Source organism: Acartia tonsa, chromosome 10 (genome assembly GCF_053477335.1).
Source record: "Acartia tonsa isolate MP-2025a chromosome 10, ASM5347733v1, whole genome shotgun sequence".
NCBI lineage: Eukaryota > Metazoa > Arthropoda > Copepoda > Calanoida > Acartiidae > Acartia > Acartia tonsa.
In genome coordinates this window covers 40,798,987-40,822,480 of record NC_137269.1, presented here as the reverse complement: position 1 = coordinate 40,822,480, position 23,494 = coordinate 40,798,987, and the positions used below count along the sequence as shown (strand labels likewise).

General features: G+C 35.9%; 1 protein-coding gene and 2 long non-coding RNA genes across 3 annotated transcripts; all 3 read right to left on the bottom strand.

Moving 5' to 3' along the window:
* Nucleotides 1-25: 25 nt before the first annotated feature.
* On the bottom strand, nucleotides 26-20,787 carry LOC145330812 (uncharacterized). Its single transcript, XM_080175477.1, has 16 exons — nucleotides 20,712-20,787; nucleotides 19,004-19,062; nucleotides 18,548-18,579; nucleotides 17,928-17,983; nucleotides 7,108-7,213; nucleotides 6,460-6,536; nucleotides 5,555-5,624; nucleotides 5,029-5,089; nucleotides 4,327-4,412; nucleotides 3,524-3,624; nucleotides 2,354-2,437; nucleotides 2,043-2,090; nucleotides 1,514-1,580; nucleotides 1,158-1,260; nucleotides 581-667; nucleotides 26-69 (listed from the first exon to the last, which is right to left on the bottom strand). The coding sequence occupies exons 1-16, from the start codon at nucleotides 20,726-20,728 to the stop codon at nucleotides 26-28; spliced, it is 1,098 nt and encodes a 365-aa protein (XP_080031603.1). The 5' UTR covers nucleotides 20,729-20,787.
* Nucleotides 13,168-14,747, bottom strand: LOC145329223 (uncharacterized). Its single transcript, XR_013882810.1, has 3 exons — nucleotides 14,361-14,747; nucleotides 13,866-13,966; nucleotides 13,168-13,430 (listed from the first exon to the last, which is right to left on the bottom strand). It is a non-coding gene; the product is annotated as an uncharacterized LOC145329223 (long non-coding RNA).
* A 198-nt stretch (nucleotides 20,788-20,985) lies between the features above and the next one.
* LOC145329224 (uncharacterized) lies at nucleotides 20,986-22,775 on the bottom strand. The gene is made up of 3 exons (XR_013882811.1): nucleotides 22,704-22,775; nucleotides 21,741-21,803; nucleotides 20,986-21,081 (listed from the first exon to the last, which is right to left on the bottom strand). It is a non-coding gene; the product is annotated as an uncharacterized LOC145329224 (long non-coding RNA).
* Nucleotides 22,776-23,494: the final 719 nt, after the last annotated feature.

The following is a 23,494-nucleotide window of genomic DNA, read 5'->3' as shown; positions in this document are numbered from 1 at the left end:
TTAAAAGGTTTATCAATTTACAATTTTATTCACAATATCTGCATGATTGATTGCATAACAACCTGTTGACTTGTTGGTTAATTTTTCAGTTATTTATAAGGCATGATAAAATGATTGCTAAACCCATATTATTTTTGTTATAGAATTTTACTGAATTAAATTACAATTTTTGGATCAATTGCAGTTCATGGTAAAATATTCCTGGTATCGAATATTTCCAAAAATCTATGAATTTTAAAGGCTGCTAGCTGCCTAACGGCTGAACGTACAGATCAAACCCGCACAGCATTTTAAGCGGCATAAGAAGGTCTACAAATAATCTGGAATAGCTAAGATCCAATTATGCACAGGGAAAGCTTCACTTAAGAAAAATCGCGTAAAATAGGTCTTTTTTGCGCATTTATCTGCACTGCGAGATAATCATGCATTATTGATTTATGGCTATTCCAGATTATTTGTAGGCCTTCTAATGCCGCTCAAAACAGTGTGCGGGCATGATCTGTACGTTCAGCCGTTTGGCAGCTAGCAGCCTTTAAAATTCATCGATTTTTGGAAATATTCGATACCAGGAATATTTTACCGTGATCTGCAGTTGATCCAAATTTTGTTCTATTGATAACCCTTTCCTTACATTCAATATCACCCAGATGAGAAACAATCCAAGAAGCTAGTACAAGCAAATACCATCAATATCATATTGTTTTTATGATTTTCAAAAAGGGTAATAATTGGGAGATGGGTTGGCTGCCTGCCAAGCAAAAGTAATTGTATTAATGGAGTTACTGTGTAGTAGCCTACCAGGTCTATTGAGTGTATAGTTAGGTACCCCCAAGCTTATACCAACAACGAAATTAATTTTTTGAAATTACGTAATCTATATGTAATTTCAGCTTTCGTTGGGGGCCAACACATATTAAAATTGACGACCTTTCATCTGCCCTTCAAATATAATTTTAGATTTATTTTGCTTGTAGGTTATATCCACCGCAGGAATTAGACTCATAGAAAATGTGGAATTATCTATAATCCAAAAGTATGGCAATTTTAAAACAAGTTTATTCTATTGAAGATTTTGTCTAAACTTTAAAGTGTAGCAAGCACTCTTTTCCTGTTATTCTAATGTTTATACATGAACTTAATCTTGATGGTATTTAAACCTGTAGAATCATTATTGTATTCAGCAATTGTTTCTAGTTCTAGACAATTATATTCTCTGCTGTGAAGATAGGGGCGATTGGGCATCCAGGGTAGATAATCTATCTATAATAAAATTGAAAAGGTATTTTTTATCTATATTTATATTTTATTTTTCTTGTGGAATTGGAGTTTACTTATCTTGTGTTGATTATCTTAAAAAAATAACGTATATTATAAAATTAACAGACATTAATCTTTCACACTATAAAAGGAACTAAGTTTTACTAACAAAAAAGTGGGTCTGTAATTAAATTACCCATTCCTTTTTTAGAGCCTTTTAAAAAGACTTGACTTAACACTAAAGAACAAAGATTACCTGTTTTTGATTATGAAAATGTTTCCACACCCCTTCTACTTCTGTATCAGTACTTCCAGCAAAGGCCCTGAGAATTCAGCTTTTTACATCAAAAAAATTCATTAAATCTAAAAATATTTTAAGTCTAGGGACTAGGAATGAGGCTTATGGCGAAATTACTTTTGGGCAATTACAATTAATCACTAAACCCATTTATTATTTTCTCTCTTTTCTACCCACTTCCATTTAGTTTCATCTAATGAAATGATTATACACATGAACTTTGAAATTTTAAAAACGTTAAGATACAAAAATAAACTTTAAGGAAAAAATTTATTTTCATTTATTTTGAACTAAAACTTTTAAATGGGACAAAACTAAATCTCTGGCCGCGTCAGACATATCTTCAGAGCCAAGCTGCTACAAAATAGCACAAAGCAATTTGTTAGCAGACGAGAAAGGTCCCCAACACTGAATCAAGGTAATTATCTCGATTATACATCTATACTTAATACATTTATTACTTGTAGAATATTGTGCTAGGATTTACCTGACTTGATATCTGTCACCAGAAATTTCCTTCGAACACACGGAATTTCTGGAAAAAAAATGTTTACCACAAATAGTATTTGAACCAAAAGTAAAAGCTAGTTATAAGGGAAGTAAACGGTAGGGATAGAAATTTTGCCTTCTTAAAAAGTAAAGGTAACATGGGAGGGAGGTGGAATGGATATAAGCAAAATTTTGTATTCCTTACTAATGTATCATTTTATGTTTTTGACTTTCCCTTTATTATTCTTTTAAAATGTTTGGTTTTTAGCAAACAGGTTTGCTGCTAGTACTTATATCGTCCTTGTTTACCTCAAATTCGAGTTTAGAAGAAATCTTCCAAGCTGATGAAATTGTTCCTTATTGTCATAGGTCGCAATTCTTCCCATCAATTTTCTAAACAATTTTAAAATATGACTCATTAGTCCTTTTATATCTAGGAGACAATTTCAAATTGAAACTAAATATAAAAGACAAGGCAAAAAAATGTGGACATTTTTAAATTAAAATTGCGCGGCTTGTGTTAATAGTAGAAAAATGTTATGCATACCGTTAAAACCACTATGAAATCTATTTTTTTGGAAATATAAGAACGATTCCTGTGCTACTTATAGTTACGTGTTAAAATGTCCCAACTGACTTAAAACTTGACTTGCGAGTAAATTTTGGGACTTTTTATCACCTAGCTCCTATCATAGATTATTTGTAGCACAGGAACCGTTCTTATATTTTCAAAAAAAAATACAGTTGATAGCGGTTCTAAAGGTATGCGTAACATTTTTCTGCCATTAACACAAGACGCGCAATTTTAATTTTAAAAATGTCCACATTTTTTGGCACACCCTTTAAATAGGATTTAAAATGGATGTTGAATATAAGTGGATATTATAACAGGGGAAAAATCGTTGACAATTTAGTTTGCTGACATGAAACTTATTTATTGGTCAGTTCGTTCATCCACTAGAAGGAGAAAGGATATGGAAAAGGGGGAAATAGTTATTTTATCCCGCTGCGTGTTTCACTTTATTAGAGAACATGAAAATCTGGTGTAAGTTCCATGTAATAATTAAATAAATTAATAATAAATCTAATAAAAATAAATTTACTAAAAGCCTATTCAATGTTTTGTTGAGTTCAAACCTACATAAATTACTGCTTTAAAAAAGAAGGAGCTATCACAAGTTTTGAAAATGGGAAGGAAAAATGGACGGTGAATTATTATCATCCTCGAAGTCATAAGTGAAATTCTGCTTATATATCAGATGTTAAACTCTTTACAGTGTACAGTTAGGATTTCCAGACAAAGGTCTTACAATCAAAGAGTTGATTGTCTGTAGGATGTTTGGTCGTGTAATCATTCACTTTATTAGCAAGATGTGGTCTAGAGATACAATTAAATAAGACCTAATGGTGCACTTTTGAGACGTGCTTACATACATACCCTAGTTAAAGAATAGTAGTGGTACTAAAATATGTACTTACTTGCACGTATGTAGCATGAAGGGATCCAGATTTTTCTTGAGTGGAACCAATAGGAGACTTGTATTTTTTACTATACATACAGACTCTTCAAAATCTACCACCTGAAAAGTAACATGGATGAGAAACTATTTATAGTGCCTAATAGGAAATGACGTCATACAATACAAATGACCAATGATAGGCCTATATATAATGTGCCCTTAGTCAATTACAATGTACACTGGCCTATCATTGGTAATTTGTATTGTATGGCAATAGCTGCTTCAAAGGATGACAACATCCATAGAGCAAAAATGTGTATTTTGATTGAATAGCCATACTGTAGAATTTGGATCCAAGTCGTCATGAACTAGGCTGAGACACTAGCCACTAGGGCCATCTCGAGCTCCACGTTCAAGCACATTTTGACTTAACCTACTATCTCATGATAGCTCCTCATTATTACCTCTTACTTGCGGAGAATGGCAGGTGTCCCAAATTAAGTCACCGTAATGAATAACCTCTCCGCAAAGGAGCTTGAGATAAATGATATAAATGCCTAGTAAATAACCAAACTAAAAATAATCCCCCTTCTTACGCAACCGGGGAGAAGTTGCGTGATTGTATGGCGACTGAGAAGTTTAAGTATATATGGAGGTTTAACTCAAGCCCTCACTACCGTAGCTCAGTGCGCTTACACTTAGCTACGGTGTATATTTAAAGTATATTTGTACATTTAGATCAGTTACATCTAACCCTTGTAAAACTAAAAAAGGCTAGAAATCAATCTAAAATAAAAATACGTCGAAGTTTATGTGCCTTACCTCTTTATAAGATTGTCTTCCCTTATCAAGAATCCAGTTTTGCTGGTCCCAATTTATGACATCTCCCAAAATTCTTTTCTTACAACCTAAAAATATGTCTCTAGTGGCACTTAAAATGTTTGGTTTAAAGAAAATAATACTTAACTTTTCTATTTTGCGTTTAAATGTCTACGATACATATCTATGTTTCGTTCAAGTCTCTGTGTAAATCGATTTTTTTGTGATTTTTCTAGGTGATATCCTCCCCTAAAATAGCTAAAAACCTTCTTGGGACGTTTGAGAAGCTACCCTGTTAAGGAGAACCCGATCGGTTCAGTGGTTAGCGAGATCCTTGGGTACAGACAAACAGGCAGACATCCTGTTACTTTATTATAAGGATCACTCACATGCTGTGATATATTAACAATTTGTGAGCTTGGTATAGTTATGCTAGCCCTTGGTTTGTTTAAAATCTAAAATGTCGTCTTATTAATGCATTGCTTTAAAAATGTTTAATAAAGAAGTTAGAAGAATTTATGAAACATATTACTGCATCCCCAAAGTTGTAAAGCAAACTTATTAGAAAACGATGTTATCAAACTTTGGGTACTAGTGTCATAAACAGCCCAAAGTCCCCTCCCTTCCTGGAAAAAAAAACAGATTGTCAGGAAGACACGCAGACGGACATATCTTTGAAGATAATTAGTTTAAAAATATAAAAACCTGTAAAAGCAATCATTTCATCAACAGAGAGCCCCCTGCTGTAGATATTAAAATCAGCAACCTAAACAAATCAAAGAGATTCACTGACGTTCGAATGTAAGTACGCAATGGACAAATAATAGAGTAGCTGCGCTACTATCAATTATTTACCCAATATATTTGATTGAGATCGTTAAATTGTTAGCAATATTGCTTTATTGACAAAAGTTTTATAAACAACTTGAATTATGTCACTAGGTACCGAAGGAATAACATGATAACCAACTAACCAAAGTTTAGATGAAATGTTTTTGATAAATTTTTGGCATATATTGTAAATAAATATAAATTTTTCAATGCCCGATTCCAATTTAGTAGAGTCAAAAGTTTTAAACCAATAATGTTAATATATAGAGTAATAATTTTGTTTAACATCATTGAGGATGAATTTCAAGTTATCATCCATTATCCCCAATCCACTTTGTGTTGTATGACGTCATTTTTTTTATAGGCACTAGAAAGAGCTTCTTAATTGTAACCGTCTTACCTTTCCATATATGGACATATAGCCCGACTCAGTTGACCGCCACATACAGCTTGGAGATGCTACGCTGAATCTAAAACAATTAAATACAATAGTTGACCACCACATACAGCTTAAAGATGCTACGCTGAATCTAGAACAATTAAATACAATAGTTGACCACCACATACAGCTTGGAGATGCTACGCTGAATCTAGAACAATAAGGTATAATAGTTGACCACCACATACAGCTGGGAGATGCTACGATGAATCTAAAACAATTAGGTATAATAGTTGACCGCCACATACAGCTTGGAGATGCTACGCTAAATCTAAAACAATTAGGTACAATAGTTGACCGCCACATACAGCTGGGAGATGCTACGCTAAATCTAAAACAATTAGGTACAATAGTTGACCGCCACATACAGCTGGGAGATGCTACGCTGAATCTAAAACAATTAGGTATAATAGTTGACCGCCACATACAGCTGGGAGATGCTACGCTGAATCTACAACAATTAGGTACTTAAATAACACAGCAATAACAAGCTACCTACTTTTAATACAGAAATAAAAATACAGAAATATATGTCCGGGAAGGTTTATATCTATTTTTTGGGAGAGTACCACCACCCTTCCAAGAGAAATCGCCCCTAAAAAATTAACCCCCCCCCCCTCCTCAAATATACTTTTTCTTCTTTTTAGAGACTTCTAGGGGCGTATCTAGGTATAACATATACTGAAATGTCATGTATATTGTATTACTGACAATTTTCCGAGGATATTGAAATGATAATTATAAGATTAAAACCAATATTATTTTTCCCGTGGCTAAAAATACTGGTATTAATTTCAATTCAATATCCGAGGAAAATTGTCTGTAATATGATAAATTAGTTTCAAAGCCATACTGGAAAAGTTTACCTTTGATCCAAAGACTGCCAGAATTTGATGAGACCCTTGTCCTCTGATTCATAAACAAAGTGTCCATCCTCAACTAGCTATAATATAACAAGGATGCCAATAAACAAAATATAAATGTATAATTTTTGACAAAATTGCATGTAAATTTGTTGCAATACAGAATATTGTTTAAATGACATACTTAAATTTTTAGGACATGGTTATAGCGGTACTTCACTTATGATATTGTAATTTGTTGTCCTAAGAATCAGTATTCCAAAAATTAGATAAATAGGATAATCATATTGCATAAAATTTGTTGTCAAAAAAGTTAAAATCAATTTAACATGACTTAAACGGACGTGTGGACATTCTGGTAACGCTGATAGAGTTGCTACGATTTATAAATCATACCTATTATAGTAATCATCTTTCAAAGTTTGAAATCGATAGTACAATTTTAATATGTCCAATTTAACGTTAAAAACTAACATTGCCCTAACCGGTACGGACGGACGGACCGACCCTAATTATAGAAAAGCTTCGCTATTGATAATTACAGAGTAATGGGTTGTAATTTAAAAATTATTTTTAAAAGGCGCAATTCTATTACTATACCATTTTTTCCTGGTCAATTTTAAGAACGTGCCATCAAAAAAAAAAATTTACCTGAGTTACCCCTTTAACCATGTCAACTTTGAGACAAGCATGGTGCCAGGTATGCAGACTACCAACATTGCTCCCGTAACCAATCCAGCTAAACGTCTCACTTTCCCTAAATATACATACGTACATACATATATTCATTATTGTCATATATTTAAGTTGTGATGTCATATATTTAAGTTTGCAGACATGTTTTAGTTGTTACTCTTAATTACTCTTCAATTGCTCTCAGAAAGAATAAAGAGAAAATATATTAAAGACAGTTGATATTGAGAGTCCTAACACAGAACATTATCTGGTTTGGGTTCGAGTCTTATTAAGACCAATTCAGCTATTTACAGACATCCTATTACTTTAGCTAGTTTGCATAGGCAGATATTCAACCCCTTCAAAGTGCATAGTTAATTAATACATTGTATTAATTAAACAGACAGTCATCCTGTTGCTTGGTGTCCTGATATACAGACAGACATCCTGCTACTTCAGAACTTTCCAGCTTAAATAATCAGTAGTTTTGAATTATTAATATATTTAACCATTTCTAAATAAAGTATATATATCTAATCTTATTTACTCAAAAACTGCATTTAATCCAATATAATAAATACTTAAAAAACTGTTTGCATTTTGAATTAAATATTAAGTCTACTCTATCATTAACTTATGAAAGTCTGTCTATATCTCATTTGGCGCAGTCTTATTGTGCTACGTGTTATTTAGACCTGCTACTGAGTTAAGGGTGGGGGAAGTGGTGTTTGATTTGAATTCAATCACTTTTTGAGATTTTTTTATCTCGGATTTTTCACAGTTTTGTTTTATTTTTTTATATTTATAACTTGATTTATATTTTAGGTTTCTGTGGAATTTCATTCTTTAACTCTTCTGATCTAAATTTCACGGCGAATCTAGTTCTAGTGCTCGGATATGGCTGATGGAGAAAAAGGAGAGCGGGGTAAAGGTGAAGGCAAGCATGGACGGCCGCCTAAGCGTCCTCGGGAGACTGACAGTCAGGATGATGATGGAACTCCCGACAATTGGGAGGAGGATGATGATGTTGCTGAGGATGTTGGTGCAGGTGCCAATGCGAATGTGGAGTCGGCGTTGGGCGATGTGGAGAATGATGTTGTGCCTGAAAGCATAAAAAAATATGTTAGGGCAATGTTAAAGGAGCATACGACTGTCAAGGGTCAGGTGGATAAGCTAACGGCGGCGAATAAGCGGCTGGAGAATAAGGTGAAAGAGTTCAAGAATTCTGATGAGCATAAGAAGTTAGGCTATGATGTTGATTTGGCTACTATCAAGAAAAAGGTGGCGCAACTGCCATCGGATGGGGATATTAGCGGTTTTTTGTATGAGACAAGTATGGGGGCTAGTGTATCTGCAGTCAAATTGACGGGAGATGATTCGTTTAATGCATCTTTCATTAATCGTTTGAGTGTGGAGGCTAAATTGGATTCTACCAATTTTGAGGCTAAAAGGGTAAAGAGTGCTCCTGGACATCTGAAGTTTTCGCAGATTGAGTTTTTGGGTCCAGTTGGGAATGGAAATTGGATGAATGTTCGTGAGAGTTGTTTGACCGAATATGAGAATCAATTGTTGGATATATTTCCTTTAATTGAGGAAAGGGCTGAAGTGCTTAAGGCTTATAAAAAGGTGGCCGGCGGTAGTGTAAGTCAACAGACTGTAGAGGAACAGTTTAAGGAGTTTTGTCTTGTAAGAGGAGTCAAGTGGGATAGTGATTTTGTGCGGGATGCTCCATTTTGGGATGGAAACATTGATTTTGAGGATTATTTCTTATCATTATGGAGGGTTGCTCGGTTCGCAAAATTGGAGGATCCTATGCTTTTCAAGGACGTTCTGTACAATAGGATATTTGAGTGCAAAGGAAAGAAGATGGGGAGGCTAATTACGCCGGAAGCCAATGCTTCTCTAAGTGCTTTAGGTTATTACCTGTTGATAAGAAGGTTGGTGATACCTTTTGCTGATATTGAAACTGCGACTGAGTACTTTTATGCCCTGAAACAGAAAAGTGGTCAAAATGTGGATGGGTTCTTCAATGCTAAGTTACGGTTGTTTAGGCTTATGCATCCTGGTCAAATTTCTAGACAATCTTGGCGTGATTTCTATAATAATGTGGCTAAGAATTTGCTGTTTTCTGATCTAGCTAGAGATATGGCTAATTTCATTGAATCTATGCATTACCTGGAAGATTACAGCGCTTTCTTGACTTATTTGATTTGCAGAGGTCAGCATTACATAAGCTGGGCTCGTTCTGGACACGTTTCACCTGAAAATGTAACGTCCTGTTATTCTCAGGCTATGAAAGGGTTGAAGCTAGAGGATTCCAGGGAGGTAAAAGCTAGGCCTGTAATCAGTGAAGTGCATGTATCTGATTTGGAGGGCAGGACTGAGATTGGCAATAATAATGTGTGGATTGAAGGGGATGATGATATTCCTTGGGATCAGGTTGAGAACGTGATTGGGGCTCTGAATTCAAAGGCTAAAACTATGATCTGTTGGTAATGTGGGAAAAAAGGTCATGTAGTGGCTAGTTGCTGGCAGAAGAGGGACGGTAAGCCGCCAGCTCCTGATTCTCGCATAGGAAAGACCAAAGCTAGGTTTTTCTCAGCAGGCAACGAAAAGAAAGAAGGTCCTGGAGTGCCTAATAATAGGGTAATACCTGAGCAGTTTCTGAAGAAGACAGTCAATCAGGTGGGGCCTGTTGTGGATTCTGAAAAGAGCAGAGATGAGAAACAGTATGAGGCTATGATTGCTGACATAGCTAGGAACAATTTTCAGCAATATCCTATGTAATAGATATGATTGATTCGATATATAAATTTCATTTTGGGATGAAATTTATAGGTCGTTCTTTTATTCGTATTCATTATATAGGCTATAGTACTGTAGTTGATTTTTTGGGTTTGCTATGTGTAATTTGTTAATTTTGCTGTTTTGTATTCAGATAATTGCTCTCAACTTTATAAAGTATTTCTGTCCTGTTTATTCTTCAGTCAAGGTGTGATCGTGTTAGTGGCTGTCAATGAAAACAATATATATATATTTATATATATATATATCTACCTAATTGAAACCTAAGATTATTAAAATTTGTTTGGAAAATTTTGATATCTTTTCAATGAATGATTCAGATATTGGTGATTGTCGATTAATGACATATAATATAGAATTGTTACCTGGAGCTAAACCTGTGAAGGCCAGAAATATTCCGTTGAATCCAGAGTACGATGCTAAGTTGAAAGAACAGTTAACCAAATGGTTGAACGCCGGCATTATTGAAGAGGGTTTCTCGGATTGGTCTAGTCCTATTTTTGCTGTGAAAAAGAAGGCTGCACCTGGAGCAGAGGCGAAGTTGAGGTTTGTTATCGACTTTCGCAATTTGAACAATGTGACTAAGCGGGTGGCGTGGCCGCTGCCATTGATTTCTGATAATCTGACGAAGCTGGGTTCTGGCAAGGTGTTCAGTACTCTTGACTTGACAGCTGCTTACCATTCGATGACTATGGATGAAGACTCGAAACCGTTGACAGCTTTTAGTGCAGCAAACAGGATGTATTTGTTTAACAGATTGCCATTTGGGTTGTGTAATGCACCCAGCCTGTTTTGTGCTCTGATGGATAAGGTGCTGTCTATCTTGCCAGGAATGTATGGATTCTGTATCAGTTATTTGGACGATCTGATCGTATTTTCATCCAGTCCAGAGGAACATGTGGAGCATCTGCAGGCGCTGTTTCAAGTTCTTAGGCAGGTCAACCTGAAATTGAATTTAGATAAGTGTGATTTATTGACTAGAGAATGCCATTATTTGGGGCATATTATTAGTGCCAATGGATTGAAAATGAATCCTGCATATTTGGAACGGATTAAGGATTGGGGCAAGCCTAGAACTGGGATTTACCAATTATTACAGAGGATATTTTGCTGATTATGCCAAGAGGTCGTGCATGTTGGATAGTCACAGGAATGATACTATAATTAAGTGGACAGAAGAATTGGATAGAGTATGGACTGAATTTATGGACATGTTTAAGACTGAGATGTGTAAAGGCTATCCTCAATGGGATAATCCTAATCTTTTTATCGTGGATGTAGATTATAGTTCTCAGTATTTTGCAGGGATTATTTCGCAAGAACAGGATGGTGTAGAAAGAGTGTTCGGTGTCTGTAGTAAAAAGTGTAATGCTGCTGAACAAAATTATCCTTCTTATAAAGGAGAATTAGGTGCATTAGTATATACACTAAAGAATTTTTTACACTTTTGTAGGTTTCGTGAATTTTTGGTTCGGACAGACAGTATTTCATTAGTGCATTATAAACGCTGGGCTAAAGGATCGATAAATAGTGTCACCTATCGATGGATAACTTTCTTGCAAAGTTTTGACTTTACAGTTATCCATCGACAGGGGACTAAGCATGTGAACGTAGATTATTTGTCGAGAACTGAGTTAGATTGTAAGGAACATCAACTGAAGGATTGTCAGGAGTGTAGAGAGACAGATAGTAAAATTTTGGTTCCTTACCTGGATGATTCACCATTTCTGGATCAAATCTATACCATTATGCAGGTACATTCTGCAGAGGATGAGGTGGATGTTGAGTTTGTCTGGCAACGTAGTCTTCAGCAGGACGAGATTCTAAATGAAATAAGGTTATGGATATTGGAAAGGAGACAATTGTCTTCTTATGAGAGGGCTGAGTTATCGGGCAGAAAAGAACTATTGTACAATCTTATTGGCCATATGTATGTGCTAGAGGGGGTTGTAATTTTCAGACAGCCTTTGGCCGAAGGGGGTTTTGTTGAGAGGCCTGTAGTGCCCCTTTCCTTATATAATGATATATTTGATTCAGCTCATGGTGGATATGGTTCTGGACATAGAGGTGTTCAGGAGACAATACGTAAGATAAATGAGAGATTTTTTATGCCTGGCGTGAACAAGTTTGTGGAATCGAGAATGCGAAGTTGTATTACATGTTTGAAAAAGGCTGGAAGTAATCCTAAACATGTTTCACCTATCACTCATTCTGTTCAAAGTAGTGAAGTTTTTGCTAATATGTCAGTAGACCTGGTTGGTCCTTGGACTCCATGTTATCATCAGGGACAGACGGTTAAGTTTGTCTTAATCATGGTTTGCTTATTTTCCAGATATGTCTTTACATGTCCGTTAGTTGATGCTAAAACTGAAACAACTGTAAGGGCTATATTGGAAAATTTTGTACCTACCTATGGCTTATTTAGGGCTTTGAGATCGGATAGAGGTACAAATTTTACAAGCAGTGTGTTTAAGGGGTGATGAAAGGATTGGGGGTGGATACTGTTCTAGTTCCCCCCAGGAATCCAAATTCGAATCCTGTAGAGAGACAAAATCAGAGTTTATATGCTGCTTTGAAAGTAGATGAAAACCATGGAACTAAGGACTGGGCTAAAAAATTACCTTTGGCTACGTTGGTGATTAACTGCTCCAAGAGTTCAAGAACTGGTTATTCTCCATTTTTTCTGGTTTTCGGCCGTCAGCCACGTATTCCCCTTGATTTTCTGTCACCAGCTCCGTCTGTTGAATCTTCATCCTCGCGGTCGTATTTGGAATTTCTGAAAAATATGGAGGACATAATTAAGAGAATTTCTACGAAATCCAAATTATATTTAGAGGTTCAAAATAAACACAGAGTACAGAAGGAGGCATTGAGAGTGACAGATGTTTGTTATGCTTTCTTCAATATTGTGAAGACTGACGTGTCCAAGAAATTACAGTCTTTTTATGGGGGGCCTTTTATTGTAGTTAAGAAATTTTCGGATGCATTGTATGAATTGGCACCTTTTGGGAATAATCCCATCAAGAAAAATCAGGTTGTGGCTAGAGATAAAATTCGAAAAATTCATGCTCAAACGGAGGTTTTAGGGGAGGAGGTTAATTTTAACGTTTTTCCTTTACCTGAAATTTGCCCTTCCGATGAGATATTTTTGGAAGTGGACAATATGCCTGTAGAGAGGGAAACTGTAGAGGAGAGAGAGAGTGAAGATGTTGTGTATTTGTCACCTGAAAATGATGGTTTTGAATTGGCAGAGGAAAGAAAGAGTGACAAGGTTCAGGAGAAGGAGAGTGAGATTGCGGTTGATAATGACAGAGTTTCAAGGGATGGAAATGAGTGGGATATTAATAGAGAAAATATACCTGTAGGCAAAGGAATAGAGGTGGGAGTGACAGATGAATCTGTGGTGCCTGCTCATGTAGCTGAGGGTAATTTTGACGAGGTTGAGCTTCCATCGGAACAGTCGTTTTTGACTCTGGCGCCGCCGCAATCTTCGCCTGAAAGATTGGTGACAATTAAGAAAAGTGGGTCACGGGTGGCGAAATATTTATGGGACACTGGGAGGAGGTTAAGATCTCAGGTAGGGGGTCCTGTGGTACATGTTCAGATAGGAACTCGAGGACGGAAAAAGTTGGGGAAGGAAAACTGATAATAATTATTCTTGTATAAAAAAATATATATTATTAAAAAAAAATATATTATAATAAGAGTTCATGAATTGTTATTTGATTATTTTAATAACAAATATGTGCTGACAAAGCTAGTAGGTGGAAAGTTGTTCTACAATGTAAGGCTAGTTCAGTTGATATTTGTGGGTGGACTTGTGAACAGTTATCAGCTAATAATGTCGGGTCATAATAATAAATTCAAATCAGGTAAATATTTTTTAATTTGGGGATTGTATTTAATATCCTGTGGGGCTGACGTGGTACCTGTGCTAGTGAAGGAGTGTGTTGGCGGCGGTCCTGAATTGAGAGCTTCAGAGTGTACAGTGTTTGGACAGCATGAGTTTAATGGGACAACCAGCGGTCACCTGTTAAAAAAAGTAGGAGTGAGATTTCTGCCTGCGGTACAATGTCACGTCGACAGAACGGTTCATACCTGGTATTGTGGCAAATATAGTCATATTCATTTAGGGGCACCAGCTGTGGTTAGTAGTGATGAATTAATTTCTAGAGAAGATTGTAAAAGGATGGAGGAACAGAGGGTGTTAAACATAGATGGACGACAGTTGCCTGTAGCATTTTATGACCGGTCAATGACTTATTTCATAAATGGTACCGTTCTGTATGATGATATGATGACGTATGGAATTGACCCTCAGTGCAGAGGAGATGGTATTTATCTAAATAATACCTTTGTGCCTAATAGTTTCCAAGAAATTCAAATTACAAGTTATTTGAAAAATATACAAATTTCAATGTTACCTGATAACAGTTGTTTTCTTGAGGATCAGTTCATTGGTGCACATTGTCTGGAGTCTGATCTGCGGCTTGGGCTTGATCGAGTGATAGTTCACAATAAATCACATGAAGATAGACGTCATTTTAGTTATTTTCGGACTGTTGAAATTGTAAATTTAACTTTGTTTACATTTTCCAATATGGCGGATGATGCTAGTAATCAGGGTGGCCAAAGTTGGTTGGCGATCTCTCCACATTTTTCGTTGGGATTGAAACTGGGGAAAAAAGTGGAGTTTTCTGACTTTCTGACAGATTTGCATTATTTTCATACCAACGTTCCGGATGTATTTTTGTGGATTACAACAGCTAAAAAGAATTTTTTTCCTTGGATGCGTAAAAAGGAGGAGGATGGTGCTTTATTATTACAGCTGACTTCTTCTTACCATCAGGTGGAAAGGATTTTGCGGGCAGAACAGGGGTGTTGGGAGAATAATTTGTTACATTCCAACATCAAACGAGTAGGAAATTTGTTGGTACAACATCTAGGGGAGATGGAACTTGTGTCTGTGTGTAAAAAAAGGTGGTTGAATGTGACCTTAGGAGTGAATTTGCCGTGTTATCTTGGTCATTTTTCTTTGTCCATGGACAATAGAATTGTTGCTGTAGAACCGTTTACAAGATTAGTTAAAAATGTGTCCTTGTTGATGGCAGTTGAGTGCAGGAAAAATCCAGTATTTGTGAGGGTTAAACCTGGATTATATTTGGGCAACAAGGGGGCAGGAATGCAGCTGGTTCAGACTAAACGGCTGGAGGATAGTTGGCTGGAGGTACCGGTGAATTTTGAGCATCTGTTGGATAAGGGAGAGATAGGACAGGTGTTGGAGTCTGTGGAGGAGGCTAAACTTTCGGAATTGGCTGCTAATTCATATGCTTTTGTTGTAGAGGTTACAGAAGATTGGTTTGTACATCTATATAATACGTCGATTAATTGGTTGACTACTAGTTGGCAGCATTTTGTTATGGCTGTGATTGGTGCTGCGGGGGTGGTGGTTGGATTGCTGTGTATTGGTTGTTTGGGAAAACTGTGTAACTGCGTTAAATTTTCTCGTTATCCTTCGGGGAGGCAGTAATTTAAATTTGGCATCCCTGATAAATATAATTTGTGTAAAGTATTTCGTTTTGAATGTCGTCTTATATATGCAAAATGTTAAAATATTAAAACATTTAATTATTGATTATTATCAGGAAATGGTGATGGAAACGAGAGGCGGTATCAGCGGGCGTCTGGACGGCGGGAGGAGCGTGAGCTGTCTGTTGAGATGCTGGATGCTGATAGAGCTAATCGGCGGCATGTTGTGTATAGGAGAGATGATAGAGAAGGGTCTTGGAGGCGGCAGTATGAGGTGGAGTCGCCCAGGTATGAGCCTGAGTACGATGACGAGGACGATGTTGGCAATGTGGGCCTTGAGGTTGAGCTTGACTCCAGGGATCGTCTGCCTAGTGATCAGAGTGGTTCGGAGCTAGACAGTTAGGCTGAGCCTCCAACGGACAAGCCTGAACAAAAGGTGGCAGATACTAGTTCTGGCGAGGGACGGCGTAGGTCTGGCAAGTTCGTGCCAAAACAGGCAGCTGTGTCGGTCAGGACTAAGGGGGCCAGCAAGGCTTACGAGGATGCTGGGGAAGGTACTTCCAGAAGGGGCGTGGTCAAGCGTCCTGCTGGGGCAGATTCTTTGGGTCCTAAACAGAAGAGGGAGTTACCAGACTTGCGTGCGGAAGTCGAGAGGAATAAGGCTGAGCGCAAGAATGACAGACGTGGTTTGGCGCCGCTCAGTGATGAAGATATAGGTCGTATCAGTAATTCTGTTGCGTCAACTTTAAAGCCTATGGTTGAGGAAAAAATTCGTGAGGCTGTAAAAGAATCAGTCAAAAGTTTGAACGTTGCACAGAAACTTTGGCAGACAGACGGTCATAAACGTATTAAAGACATGTTGGCAACGCATAAGAAGGATCTGATGGAATGTATTAGGAAGGTGGATACGGAAGTCCAGCAAATGGTAACTACTACTGCACAACAAAAGGCTTCTTATCTGGTACAGCGTATACAGACAGCAGTGGCTGATAATTGGGAAAGTAGTTCAACCAAGTTGGGACAACAGGTGGGGCAACAGGTAGAAAATGTTTTGACAGGGCAAGGAACTAAGGTTCAAGAGGCTATTTTTGAGATGGCGCAAAAGGAGGCTGAAGTGCAAAGGCACCTGGCTAATATTTTTAGCAAGTTGTCCGAGATCCGGTGCAGAATAAACAATGACTTACCGGCTGCTGCATATTGGCAGCTGCAACAGGCTGGGACTTCTGGCGGTGCTGAGGCTACCAACGAGGTGATGATGGTTCCGGGAGGTGTTCAGGTCGCTGGTGGTGTTGAGATGGAGGTGGCAATGTCGGCGGATGGGTCAGCGGTTGCTGCAGGGGTGGCGGCTGTGGATGATACTGCCGCGGCTGTAGATGATGCTGTGATGGTTGCTGTAGGAGGGCCAGTGGCTGCTGCAGCGAGTAATGCGGTCATGGCGGCAACAGTGGGTGTCTCGGCTGAGGTTGGTGGAGGGGCACTGAACACTCCTCCTCCAGTGGGAGAAGGAGATGAAGGACTTGAGGCCGGGGTTAATTTCGATGTGGGTTCACCCAGTGAAGACGTTGATCCCAGTTTGTTGGATCAGCCTGATGGATGGTGAAACCATGCCTAGCTGGATGGTTTCAGAAGGGGGTAAATGTCATATATTTAAGTTGTGATGTCATATATTTAAGTTTGCAGACATGTTTTAGTTGTTACTCTCAATTACTCTTCAATTGCTCTCAGAAAGAATAAAGAGAAAATGTATTAAAGACAGTTGATATTGAGAGTCCTAACACAGAACATTATCTGGTTTGGGTTCGAGTCTTATTAAGACCAATTCAGCTATTTACAGACATCCTATTACTTTAGCTAGTTTGCATAGGCAGATATTCTACCCCTATTCAAAGTGCATAGTTAATTAATACATTGTATTAATTAAACAGACAGTCATCCTGTTGCTTGGTGTCCTGATATACAGACAGACATCCTGCTACTTCAGAACTTTCCAGCTTAAATAATCAGTAGTTTTGAATTATTAATATATTTAACCATTTCTAAATAAAGTATATATATCTAATCTTATTTACTCAAAAACTGCATTTAATCCAATATAATAAATACTTAAAAAACTGTTTGCATTTTGAATTAAATATTAAGTCTACTCTATCATTAACTTATGAAAGTCTGTCTATATCTCATTATAGAGAAGCTTTGCTAGTACACTAGTTTTAAAAAAATAACTAGATGTCTATGTGTGTGTCTGTATGTAGAGAATGGTCTCGCTAATTCGGTTCTCCTTCACAACAAAGCACTTATAGGTTCATAGCTATTCTGACACTTTTTTCAAATTTCAAATTAAAATTAAAACGGAAATTAGAGGGTCAATTTACCGTCCCCCCCCCCCTTAAGTGAGCCTAGAGGACTCTAGTGGCGTGTCCGCAACTGATTAATAAAGATTGTCTGTAAAAAATTTAAGATACTTAGGTTTATAAAACATCCAGGGGCCAGAACTCCAGTAACCAAATCCAAAACCTTCCTGAAAAATCAGCAGGTTTTTTTCATTTCAGTGAAGCTTTCTTTAGTTTTGACTATAATACTATAGTATTAAATTAGAAGAAATAAATTGCATACAACATATACATCAGTTTAAAAGTAGGGAGGGAATAGACAATTAACTATTAAAAATACTTCCCCCAAAGATTAACAAATTGTTTGTTAGTTTTTCACAAATAATTTTAATCTATATTATTTTTTTTTCATAATTGTTGGGCAGAACAATAATTTATTTTTTATTGTCCAGTCTCTGAATATTACTACTAAAACAAAATATTTTGTTTTTCAACATGTTAATAGCGTACAATATTTGTTTTTTTATTCATACCAAAAAAAATAAAAAACATTGTAAAATAATTTAAAATTTTATTATCTAAGTCTAACTTAATAAGATTGTTATATACTACGGAAAATAGCCTAAAACCTGGACAGTAAAACATGTATATTTCCTAAATTGTTAAAAAATAACAATGCAGCTGTTTTAAAGATCCCAATGGATAAACACACTATACATCCTGCTACTAGGTTAGTTTAATTAATATTTTACCTTGTAATTGGTTTTATTTTCATTTAGAATACCTAAAGTATAAAACAGATAATAAAATCTAATTTTACAAAGTTGTTAGGATCTTTTGTATGATTAAATTAAATTGTATGGTCCTAGTTGACTTTGTGATTCCTTACTTTTGTCTTACAACTAATAATTATTATTCTTTCATAAAGTTTAATAAATGTTTTATAATGTTGTTAGATAGTCAAATGTCACAGTAAATTTAACCCTTCTATTAGTGATAGCAGCCGTGAAAACCGCATTTACCCTAACTGAAATATAATCGCCTATGGATTAGTAGATGCTTATTGGGCATAGGAATCTTTATGTAAAATTTAATTCATCTGTATTAAATAGCAGCCGAGAAAATCACATATCTTTTATTGATATCAAAAAGATATTTATCTACTCAAAAGTAAACTATAGAGAAGCCATTCCTTAATATTATTTTACCTAAAGAAAACGCAGCAGACCATTTGAAAGAAGGATTTTCATACGCCATAGGAAAAGTTCTAATTTATATAACAAACAATTAAAAAACTAGCTAGCATATCTAAGGGTTCTAAATTCAAAGGGAGAGAATGTTTAGAAAATAGCTAAAGCCTTTCCAAGACCAGTTTATTAGTTGTAGGTATCTTATCGGAAAAACAAAAATATTACTACTTTATGATATTTTAAAGGTAACTTTTAACTTTAACTTTAAAATTTTGATTTTATTTTAAAGTTAGAATGTTTTTGAACCTATTTTAAATAAAAATACTTCATGCGATATATTTCGAATTTACAATCTTTTTAAATTCATTTTGTCTCTTGTAGCAGTGAATCAAGCAATATAGGCTTGGTCGTTTTAAAAATAATACCTACCCTAGATTGGCATCATACAAACCGATTTATAATAGATTTACAGACAGACAGACAAAATGATAGATATACAGACATACAGACACGCATACAGACATACTGACAGACATACAGACAGACAAGACAGAAAGACGTACCTTGTACAAACAGTCATAATTTGATGCAGTTTAAAGATGTCTAGATAATCTGTCCTAACCTTGTCTATATCTAGATATGTTAAACAGACAGACAAACAGACAGACAAACAGACAGACAAACAGACAGACAAACAGACAGACAAACAGACAGACAAACAGACAGACAAACAGACAGACAAACAGACAGACAAACAGACAGACAAACAGACAGACAAACAGACAGACAAACAGACAGACAAACAGACAGACAAACAGACAGACAAACAGACAGACAAACAGACAGACAAACAGACAAACAGACAGACAAACAGACAGACAAACAGACAGACAAACAGACAGACAAACAGACAGACAAACAGACAGACAAACAGACAGACAAACAGACAAACAGACAGACAAACAGACAGACAAACAGACAGACAAACAGACAGACAAACAGACAGACAAACAGACAGACAGACAAACAGACAGACAAACAGACAAACAGACAGACAAACAGACAGACAAACAGACAGACAAACAGACAGACAAACAGACAGACAAACAGACAAACAGACAAACAGACAAACAGTCAGACAAACAGACAGACAAACAGACAGACAAACAGACAGACAAACAGACAAACAATTAAACAGACGTACTTTGTACAAACAGTCATAACTTTGTGCCATTTAAAGGTGTCTTGATAATCTGTCCTAACACAGTCTATTTCTGGACAGGTAAAACAGACAGACAGGCACAAAAACGGAAAGACGTACCATGTACAAACAGTCATAATTTGATGCAATTTAAAGGTGTCTAGATAATCTGTCCTAACCTTGTCTATATCTAGATATGTTAAACAGACAGACAAACAGACAGACAAAAAGACAGACAAAAGTACCTCGTACAAACAGACAAACAGACAGACAAACAGACAGACAAACAGACAGACAAACAGACAGACAAACAGACAGACAAACAGACAGACAAACAGACAGACAACTAAACAGACAAAAAGACAGACAGAAGTACCTCGTACAAACAGTCATAACTTGGTGCCATTTAAAGGTATCTTTATAATCTGTCCTAACACAGTCTATTTCTGGACGGGTAAAATAGACAGACAAACAGACACACAAACAGACAGACAACTAAACAGACAAAAAGACAGACAGAAGTACCTCGTACAAACAGTCATGACTTGGTGCCATTTAAAGGTGTCTAGATAATCTGTCCTAACACAGTCTATTTCTGGACAGGTAAAATAGACAGACAAACAGACAGACAACGAAACAGACAAAAAGACAGACAGAAGTACCTAGTACAAACAGTCATAACTTGGTGCCATTTAAAGGTATCTTTATAATCTGTCCTTACACAATCTATTTCTGGACAGGTAAAACAGACACACAAACAGACAGAAAACCAAACAGACAAAAAGACAGACAGAAGTACCTCGTACAAACAGTCATAACTTGGTGCCATTTAAAGGTATCTTTATAATCTGTTCTTACACAATCTATATCTGGACAGGTAAAACATCGAGGATTCCTAAAAAAGTAAAAGTTTTTGATTTATTTTTACCAGGTATTGTGAGGCAGCTTACAGTGCCTAATAAATTTTTTTGTCATACAATACAAATAATCGATGATAGGCCAGTATACATTGTAATTGATCAATGATATAATATATACTGGCCTATCATTGGTTATTTGTATTGTATAAAGTCATTTTTTACTATGCACTATAAGCTGCTTCGGTATTGTAATTAAATAGCCAAAAATATATTCGTTAAATCACCAGCGATCTATGTTTTTAAAGCTTACTTTTGTCTGTTTGTCTGTCCGTCTGTATAGTTATAATTTAAATAACAAAACATTTCATTAAAAGGCGCGGTATAAAATAGACGTGCTGATCCTTCTAGTTTTAATTATTGATAATCTCAAAAAACGCGCGGCTAGAGCTAACTACACAGTAAGAACACACTTCTTTGCAGAAAATATATTTCGCTTTATTCAAGCCTTCTCAATTCTAATTGTTTGAGAGTTTATGTACAATTATTGAAAAGATTTGCTATATAAACAAAACTAATTATAATATTACTACACTTAAAACTTCGGTTTTCATAATTTGCAACTTGTAAAAAATACAAACTAATGAACGGACATACCGACGTACTCCTACAATAGAAAACTTTTAAAATCGTATACCTTAAATCAAAATCTCTATTGATAAAATATGTGTCAATTTTCGCCCCATCCGTTGTATTGAAACTAAAAAATAGTTTTCATTTTAGTACCGTAGCTTAAGAAAATCTGAATCTAGTGCAGTTAAACGGCTGCCAAACGGCTGAAAGTACATTTCATGCCCGCACATCGTGTTAAGTGACACAAGAAGGCCTATAATACAATATCTGGAATAGCCGCGATTCAAAGTTGAAGAGAAAATGCGTAAAATAATTCTTTTTCGCGCATTTATATGCACTGCGAGATAACTGTGCATTATTATGTAATAAATTTTGTCGGTTAAAATTTTGTGCAAGCATAATCTGTACGTTCCACGTTCATAGAATTTTGAAGCTGATCGTTACCAGGGACATTTTACCGTGAACTGCACTAGATCCGAATATCCTTTAAAAATGAAAGTTGATAATATCCATGAATAGTTCAGAGATGGACGGAAAATTTAAGCTATAGAGAAATAATGATTTCTTAAGAAATTTTTGAAGTAAATTTCGTATAGCATCTTCAAATATTCAGGGATCTCAACCAGCGTTGCGGAGCCGTTTGATTTTGGTGCGGCTCCGGCTCCGCGAAGCCGTCTGTGATGATGGCGTCTCCGGCTCCGGCTCCGGCTACGACCTAAGATCAAGAAAAAATTTAATTTTTGATAAAAATGAACTTGAAAAACTTAATAGGGGCATTTGCACATGACAAAACAGAGTTACCAAATTATAATTTATAAAAATCCCTTTATTTATCTAGTCCGGACCCGGAGCCGTTTTTTAACGAAAATTACGGCTCCAGCTCCAGCAAAATATGGCGGCTCCACGGCTCCCGGCTCCGCAACACTGATCTAGACGGTTGATCCTTGTATAAGAGTAGCATGATGTCTGTCTGTGTTTACATAGCGAACCAATAATATGGTTCTTTTTTTAAATAAAAATATATTACCTTAAAAGCAAGAAAATTAAGAGAAACAACATCCTTAAGTGTTGTTATTAATTTGATTGTTTTTCAAACACTAAAATAAAATTTTAAAGTTCATCTAATTGCAATTCTATCTAAAAAAAAAAACAACATTTTGTTATTTTTTTTAGTTAGAAAAGGTTATTAAAAAGTACAATTGTGTACAAAAGTAGCGCAGTAATAACAGAAGTTTGTGTGTGTGTGTGTGTGTGTTGTTGATTATCGAGTAGGTGCGTAGTAATTATTCTTAAAGATATTTGATTGACAAACGGACAGTTATACGGTCATACAGATGGACTTGTCCTAATTAATGATTTTGCATGATATTTTTTTTCCTCATAGTTTTTATTTGAAATATTGAATTATTAAATAAAAGAAGGATGAAAATATCCCCCCCCCCCCCCCCCCAAGTGAAGCCCAAGTGAGTTATTATGATTGAAAATAAACAATTATTAATAAATTTTTTGTCTCTAAAGATCTCTGAAAATGCTGGTTGTAAAATAAATGAACATGTCTCTAAACATGAACATACGGACTGTCTGGTATTGATTATTGTTTTGCAAAATTATTTCTTTTTCTTGCAATGACCAATATCGACAGAAAAAGCTATCATGCCTAATTTTAGTATCAAAGCTATCCGTTACGGACTTACATAAACATCTTTGCTATAGAAAAGCATTTAAAAATAATTTTTAACTTGTATGAAGGTGTAATTTTTATATTTTAGAAAAAGCGAAGATTTTCTGCATTTTACGCGGTTGTCTTCTGTCATTTTA